The 8,903-nt window shown below is 36.4% G+C and overlaps 1 protein-coding gene across 1 annotated transcript; it reads left to right on the forward strand.

The window, feature by feature from the left end:
- Positions 1-252: 252 nt before the first annotated feature.
- On the forward strand, positions 253-3,884 carry LOC139896794 (lipid phosphate phosphatase delta-like). Its single transcript, XM_071879434.1, has 8 exons — positions 253-625; positions 724-819; positions 1,457-1,531; positions 1,622-1,752; positions 2,009-2,112; positions 2,199-2,327; positions 2,815-2,930; positions 3,226-3,884. Exons 1-8 carry the CDS (start codon positions 458-460, stop codon positions 3,637-3,639), a joined length of 1,233 nt encoding a protein of 410 aa, XP_071735535.1. The 5' UTR covers positions 253-457; the 3' UTR covers positions 3,640-3,884.
- Positions 3,885-8,903: the final 5,019 nt, after the last annotated feature.

Genomic DNA, 8,903 nt, shown 5'->3' on the forward strand with positions numbered 1-8,903 from the left:
TAAATTAATCTCGCATGTAGAGTTTGTTTTATGACAGTTGTTTGGTAGAACATCTCTAACACGTGAAATGGATATGATGAGAATTAATTTGGTGGTCCCGTCACTGTTAAAAAAAGTAAATTATTGACAAGAGACTGAAATAATTACTTTCAATAATCCTTATCCAAACACCCCTTATTTAAATTATTACATCACCGGGCTAAAATAAAATAAATCAAGTGTAGGCAACAAGTGGCCAACTAAGTAGGTCGAATAACATGTTTGAAAATGTCGGGTCAAAATTCAACTCCTTTCTATCTCGGAATCTTCGTAGCCTGACTTATTTCGAATTATGCATCACAAAAATAAAATAAAAAACTCTATTGAAATTTGTTGTAACTCAAGTTTCAATTTTGATAGGTTAATTACATAATTTGTTACAGCAACATTAACAAATATACATACTGAAAAAACAATAATGGAGACCTTATTCATATCTGCATGTCAAGTATCAATTTTGTGTGGAATTTTGACATGGATAGTCATGTCTTCGGCGTTTAATTTGACCCGAATTATCAGATCTTTAACCCAACCATGGGTCTCCAGTTATGTAATATCCGGTACCCCTGTTATTCTTCAGATTCAGGTATGCACACCAAGTGTTCGATTAAATGTCAATAAGAAATTGTTGACCTTTGAGCTGAATTATTGATTAATATGCATAATTAATTGATGTTTGTGCAGAAATACCAGCACAATTTTTTGGATGCATTGTTTACTGGGTTATCTTGTGTTGTTTCTGTCCCTTTTTATACTGGTTTTCTTCCATTGCTATTCTGGGTAATGTTTCTTTATCTTCTCTCTTCAGATTATGGGTTGATTTGACACTAATTATTTGATATTTCAAGTAGGTATAGCTTCTTGTATCTCTTTAAAAACCAAAGCACACTTTGAAGTGTTGGATACTTTTGTCGTTTTAGCTTAATTAAGGGAATAACCTTTTTTGGATTAGCGAGGAGACTCCTCTATGAACGAGCCCCATAGAGGGTAAACCTCGGTTAATCAAGCCCCCCGAGCGCAAGACCTGGTACCGGGTGAATTGCGCATTATGCGCACCCTCTGGTCACACTCCATATTTGAACAATTTGGCATAGCCAGGAATTGAACACGTGTGGTGTGCTTCATTGGGCAAGGCAAGCCTGCGTGGTTAGGGAATAACCTTTTATAAACACCTGGAGTGGTGCTTATTTAAAACACACTTTTGAAGGCATAAGTATGTATGCAATCCCAAGCACCCCCCAAAAATTGTTCATACTTAAGGCAGAACAAGTAGTTTTTATATTAAAAAACGTTGCTTTCTCGTTACATAATCTATTTAACAAATGCTTCTAACTTTTAGATGAAAAGAATGGGATTATGATAAAGATATTTTTGATATGTTACATGTAATTAAGTTAATAATGATGTAATGTTGTAGAGTGGACATGGGAAATTAGCCAGGCAAATGACTCTTTTGATGGCATTCTGTGATTATACTGGAAACTGTATAAAGGTATAATTAAACATAGAGCAATTTTGTCAATAAAACGTTAAGTGTATCTTTATCTTTTGTAAATGTTTGCTATATTGCTCATGTTTCTAGGATGTGGTATCAGCTCCAAGACCCAAATCACCACCTGTAAGGATATTGACAGTCACTGATGATGAGAAAGAGAATGCAATGGAATACGGATTACCTTCTTCACATACTCTTAACACCGTCTGTTTATCTGGGTATGTTGAGTCGGTATTATAATCAGAAAAACAATTTTAAATTTATTATTCTTTTTATTTCATATTTTAGAGGTCTAATTCTGTATATAAACCCTTAAAAAACCTGAAACTATGATTGTCCCATTTGCAAATTGCTCTTCAAATAGATAACCTCATAAGAAGAGATTGGCTTAGCATTCACCTAGTTTATCAATGTTAAATATAATCGTTTCAGTATATATCGCGTTTATTAATTTGTGTTTTCTGGGATATGAAGGTACCTATTGCATTACGTTTTGTCATACAATGAAAGCTCAAACACATCCTTTCAGATAGCAGCATTTGCATTCGTTTGCTTGTTGGTGGCCCTTATTGGATTAGGTAAGTTTGAAGTTCATTTATTACCATCTTCTTTAGCTCATTTTTTGTAAGCTAACCAAACCAGTTGATATCTCCATCTTTTTCAGGAAGAATATATCTAGGCATGCACAGTGTTGTCGATATCGTTAGTGGACTCGTGTTTGGATTGGCAATACTTGGACTTTGGCTCTCTATTCATGAATATGTTGACAATTTCATAGTTTCAGGGCAAAATGGTACAAATGTTTGTGCTTGGTTTAATTAATTGAGTCAATTTCATGCGTTTAATAGTCATCACCACTCACAAGTTGATCTCGTAGCCTAGTAGGCCTTAATCCTTATAAGTTTATTTGCACACACTGTAAACCGTAAACCATGTAATCATCTCTGTATCAGTGTATTGTACTCTTGTTGAGTAGCCTGGACTTTAAAAGCAAACGCATTTGATACTAGTTATCAGGTTTTTCCCTATTCGGGATACCCTAGAGGGTGAGTATTCCGAGTCTAATATACGCGGCCCAGCCGTAACCCATCCCTGACCACCACAATATTTGAACCCGAGACCTCTTGCAAGGATATGAGAGGTTTAATGTGGGCAACTCATTCGATACGCAAAAGTCATATGTGGGAAAAAGATATGGGCGTATATATGCTCATTATTCTATTACACCAGAAGCTGCTTTATTAGAATAGAAACGTGAAAGTGTTATGTTTTCTTTGCAGTTACATCCTTTTGGATTGCACTTAGCATCTTGTTGCTATTTGCCTACCCGACACCAGAGTTCCCAACTCCGAGTTTTGAGTATCACACAGCGTTCACTGGCGTGGCATTGGGAATTGTAAGACTTCAACGTCATTTTTAAAGTTATTAGCTTTTTGAAAGAAAAAAATAAAAGATAATTAATCATCGACTTTTAGCAGAAATTTTCCTATGACTACTAGCGAAGCATATCTTAAATTTTTTAGGCAGTGTTGAACCATATGTGATATGTAATGTCAAATATATCATGAAACGCACAAGTCTATTATAACTCATAAAGAAAATGCTAAAAGGCATGGGGTGGATGAACTTTTTTTTTCGTTTTTCAAAAAAGAAAGAAAGAAAATGATCATCTGATTTTATACATCATTCAGGTTACAGGGGTCCAACAGACATATGACAACTTCCACCATGAAAACGTGGCTCGTGTTTTCACACCTGAGCTCCCAATGGCTAACTATGCTGGTCGGATCTTAGTTGGTATCCCGACCATACTGCTAGTCAAATTCTGCAGCAAAGCACTAGCAAAATGGATTCTACCCGTTACTGCAAATGCATTAGGCATTTCTATAAAATCTTCAGGCTACGTACCGTCTTTGACTGTTTCTTTAAAAGTCAAAAAGTCAAACGAAGTCAAACAGTCAAATGGGTATCTTCAGAAATTGTTGTTCTTCAGCAATCAAGATTCATTCGATGTGGATACAGGTATACGGTTGCTTCAGTATGCTGGTCTCGCTTGGTCTGTCGTGGATCTTGTTCCATCGATATTCTCTCAACTCAAATTGTGATCTATTCTTGAAAGTGAATAAACCATCTGTCCAGATCATACTGTGCCTTAGGTATGGTTATAATTTGCCAGCGAAATTGGGTTTATAGAATGCATTGTGTTATACTACAATCTTATTCTTTATTTATCTGTTACATCATCTATTTATATGTTTCTTTTGATATAGGTTAACTGTAGTGATATATAGATAGTTAAAAACAGTAATGTATATTGTAGTTCAACATTTTTTCTTGTTTTTATTGTATATTTGTATTTGTACGTTTTTATACTGTATTAAGTTAGTAAAAGGTACTTTTTCTGTGAATGTTATTGTTTGTACGAATCAGTGTTGTAAATCTCCCGAGATCTCCCCCGAGATCTGTAACATCCCGCCTTTTTCCGTTTACTTTTCCGTTATACTATTTTAAACTCCGTTATATGTTTATAACATCTCCCGTTAATACGCGTTTTAAATTATTTCGTTTACGTAATTCACGCACCCAAATGAAACTAGAGGGACCATTGTTGAAAAGTGATCAAAGGTGTGACTAGGTCAACTAGTCAACACCCTTTCTCCACCATTCATTAATTTCCATTTTCATTTTCCCTTTTCTTTCAATACTTCTCAAATTCCTCTCAATCTCCATTACAAAGAACTCATCATCCACTCATGATCTAGCAAGTGTTTGACAAAACAAATTACATATTTGAAATCCTTGCAACTTCCTCTTCGATTCCATACCGATTCCATTACATTTGGGTAACTTTATAAAATAATTAGATTTTGTGTTCTTGATGTTTTTAAGTTATAAAGTTGTTAATTAGTGTCTATGGCTCAAGTCTAACATAATTATATGATTTATATGCTCGATTTCATTATTTGAAATAACTAACTTGAATATGAACTTTGGTGTGTTTGATTTGGTGATTTGGTTGCTTGAATGTTGTTAAATGTTATAAATGCATGTATTAAATGTGTTCCTAGTATCACTAGCTTCAATTTGATGTGTAGGTTGCTTGAGAAAACTCCATATACTTGATTAGTGATTTTGGTGAATTTGGGTTAGGGTTTGATAAGCTTGAAATGAATATTTGATGCATTGAATGCCATGGATTATTGTTAGTAAGTAGTTAGTTGTATTGTATGCTTGATTATCTACAAAACGACGTGTTTTATGTATGCATTAAATGCCCGAATCATAAATGTGCACTTGTAAAATTTGAAGCATTAAATGTGTGCATTGATTGATCATTTAACTTGGAAAGTCGATTGTTGCAAATGATGTCTTTGGTTGGTGAAATGTATTTAGTTGTGTTCTTTGTCAAATTACCTTTCTAACGATATAAGATACGAGTTCTAAGTGTTAGCGGTTTGTGATTTATGCTTGAAAGAGTTTTGATTTGAGACTTGGACATTTGAGACTGACCAGGTACCAGCACACGTTATATGCCGCGGCGCGGCAGTCTTGGGTCGCGGCGCGACCTAAGGCGTGTTCAGCCTCTGACCTACTTGTCAATTATATGAAAAATGTTTGGCACGCTATGGACCTCCGATTCACATGAGACTTGTTCTAACATGCTTATATATGAATAACTAGCATAGAAAAATAGTTCGAGACCCGACCCGAACGCGTTGACTTTTTTGTTGACTTTGACCGACCAAAGTTTGACTTTTTGTCAAACTTAACCAAATGATTATGCAATCTTTCTAACATGATTCTATACTTGTATCTTGCATGAAACTTGACAATTTGATTCACATGCTACATAATCGAGTCGTATGGAGCCATAGGACTAATTGAACATCTTTGACCAATCGTGACTATCGTTATTGATACAACCTATTTGTTTAGGTCGAGACTAGCATTGTTCTTGCACACGTTACTTGTTGAAGTAAATTTACATTCATACACTCAAGGTGAGATCATAGCCCCACTTTTCAAATACTTTTATACTTTTAAAATCGTGGGATGAGAAAACATATACATTACATACTTATATATACTTTTCACATGTATATATATACTTTTCATACTTTGATACATTGAATACTATACGAAAGCAAAGATACATACGAGTTAGAACGAAAATTCTCAAGTCCAATTATCATTAGTTACACTTGTAGGGTGTAAGCTAGAAATTATGTTGTGTGGCCATGCGGGTTTGACGAACCCTCATTCAGATGAATGAAACGTACTTTCGATGTATAGTGTAGGTTCTAACACTATTATGCAGAGGTAAGATTCAGTTAAGCTTGATAATTGGGTGCTCGTGATACAAACACATCTTTTGAGATGTATACGCTTGATAAACGATTTATACTAAACCTTGTGATACAAATATACTTTATGCATACAACTATGATTTCACCAACGTTTTCGTTGACAGATTCTTTTATGTTTCTCAGGTCCTTGAATGCTTAATGATACATGCTTCCGCTCATTACTTTTGATACTTGCTTGGATATCGAGTATACTTGCATACGTGGAGCGTCTTTTGACCACTTTCAAATTGTGTCGCATATGTTTCATTGTACTTTAAACTTTGTTATGTAACTAGTTGTCGAGCTACTTTATAAACCTTGAAACATCCATACTTATGAAATGAATGCGACATTGAAACAACCCAACCCGTATTAAAACCGGCCCATAAAAATTTTTCCTTTTAATACGCGTTAAATAATACTTTAGGTCCCGTTACACATATTCCAAAACGTATTTGTTATCAAAGTAAGTTCATCGAACTTAAAACATACATTAATGATTTAAACTCCTTAATACAATGGTTCATTAATTAAATCGTAAACCGGTTATAATCATTATGACCCGACTAGTTACGTTTACACAAAACCGAGCATGGTGATTTGGGACTACGCTACCCAAATCCTAATCGAGTCCAAAAGCAAGATCTTCTAAAGCAACCTAGCCGAGATCTCTAATTCCCAAGCTTACCCGAGCCGCCAAGCATGCAAACCTATAAAAATATCAACAACGAGAGGGTAAGCTAACGCTTAGTGAGTGAGAATATACTACATACATATATATGCATAAAATGGACACGCCACAAAATAGCAAATACCGCATACCGGAGCATCCAAACATAAAGGCAAGCTAGTCTAAGCATACCGTAAGATCACTAAGCAATGAGCTAAAGATACATCAACAAAATATAAGTTTGCCAACAACGTTGTGAACAATGCCAATAAGCTACACCCGGAGGGTTAGCTACAACACGACAATACAACATTATATGTATACAATATATATGTATATATATGTATATATCTCTCGAATAACATAATTTGCTTACGCTTACAACACAATAACCATGGTTAACCAATCGTACAAGGGAACGATACTCGTAAGAGACCGTCGGAGTTCGTAACATCCATTAGCGTTACTTAAACACCGCGTAATCACTAATCCCCCGGGTGATGTCTTAAACACCGCGACTAATTCACCCCCATGACAATGTGGCGTCTTAAACACCGCGACGAATCCACACGTCAATCAAAATAATGAGTGGTGTCTTGAACACCGCGACAATTCCACTCCCATGACAATGTGGTGTCTTAACCACCGCGACAATACCACATGCCAATCAAACAATGAGTAGTGTCTTAAACACCGCGACACTACTACTCGTTACTTAGAATGTGGTGTCTTGAACACCGCGACAATACCACATTCATACTACACAAATAAATACATTATATACGTACACGCATAATTATTCAACTCACAATATTAACCCTTCGCCATTGGGGTTATATAATCCACATCACACGCCCATGTGATAGAGTACACGCAAGGTGTGCACCTCGTCAAAGATGGTCAACCAAAACGCACAACCGTGCCAATTGGACCTACACACAAGTCCATCAATCCACCTATATGTGAAGTGAGCTCTATAACCGAGAACCACTTCACCCGACCCGCACCCATCCTACACATACATATGCATATAGGATATTAACACTCACTTTAAGCCTTGATGAATGCAACCAAGTAATCCGCAACTCGTCAATGGAAAGTACCTATTCCATTATCACAAATACAACAATACACAATTAGAGTTGACTTACAAACCAACCCAATTCGACACTTAGTGCCATTTTGACCCAAATGCACTTTCAAGCACAAAACGCGCACAAACTAACCAATAATCACTAACACTAGTGACAATGGTCCTAATAAACCAAATGAACCCAAACACAAGTGTTAAACACTTAACTTCTCAAAATCGCCCATTTTGACCCTTAAAGCCAATATCTCAACATTTACAAGTTTTGACACCAAAACACATTTAACTCGGTTCTATACTTCAACTTAATCCATTTTAAGTTTATAAACCTTATTAAATCGACAATCGGGTCAAAATCATCATCAAACCCTAATTTTGGCTCTAGTCAAAATTAGTCAACCCCATGAATTGCTTCCAACACCTCAATAATCACTAAATGCTAGTGATTTCACCCAAATTGCAAGTCTCACAAGCATGAATTTGTACACCAAACCCGAAACCCGCCAATAACAACAATAACCCGAATATTGGTGTTAATCTCCAATTAACAACTAAATGAGTTCTATCTATGAATCATACAATCAAAAACCCCAAAATTGAATGAAGAACACAAAAACGAATTTCGGATTTAGAGCTTACCACTAGTATCACCGTGTAGCTAAGAACGAGGAGAACAAACTTGTCAACTACGCCAAAGATCAAAACCCGCTTCTTCCTTTCCAAAATCCCACTTGAATCACTTGGGGTATTTGAGTTTCTTGGGAGAAAATGAAAGAAAAAGGAAAAGAAAAATAAGAAAATGAATGAGTGGTTGAGGTTAAAGCCTCAAATCTGGCTCAAACGTGAAAAGACCGAAATGCCCTTGCTCCTCATTTAAAATTACACAAAACCGGCACCAGTTTACCCGTATTGCCGCGCCGCGGCCTAATTCGTCGCGCCGCGACGATTGCCTCGAACTGGTGACCTTGATAACAAGCTTTCTGATCTGGATTTACACGAAACGCCGCGCCGCGGCCTCACTTGTCGCGCCGCGACACCCTGCACGATCTGATTCATTTTTCTCGCGTACAACTTCAACATACGAATAAGCCTCGAACCTTTCATACGCCTATCTTACATACCAAATTCACCTATAAATCATATACGGGGAAAAATGGGGTGTTACAACTCTCCCCCACTTAGACTCGATCACGTCCTCGTGATCCTAGTCACGAACCCAAACGGACCACACTTCACGATTCTCGAACATAAGTCCCAACCGAC

This window comes from Rutidosis leptorrhynchoides, chromosome 3 (assembly GCF_046630445.1).
Source record: "Rutidosis leptorrhynchoides isolate AG116_Rl617_1_P2 chromosome 3, CSIRO_AGI_Rlap_v1, whole genome shotgun sequence".
Taxonomy (NCBI): domain Eukaryota; kingdom Viridiplantae; phylum Streptophyta; class Magnoliopsida; order Asterales; family Asteraceae; genus Rutidosis; species Rutidosis leptorrhynchoides.

Excerpts from the sequence above, each read along its gene's own strand:
- LOC139896794 (XM_071879434.1), top strand. The coding sequence starts at position 458 with ATGGAGACCTTATTCATATCTGCATGTCAAGTATCAATTTTGTGTGGA. Across the intron at positions 1,532-1,621 it reads ATACTGGAAACTGTATAAAG|GATGTGGTATCAGCTCCAAG; the intron begins GTATAATTAAAC and ends TCATGTTTCTAG. Across the intron at positions 2,328-2,814 it reads CATAGTTTCAGGGCAAAATG|TTACATCCTTTTGGATTGCA; the intron begins GTACAAATGTTT and ends TTTTCTTTGCAG.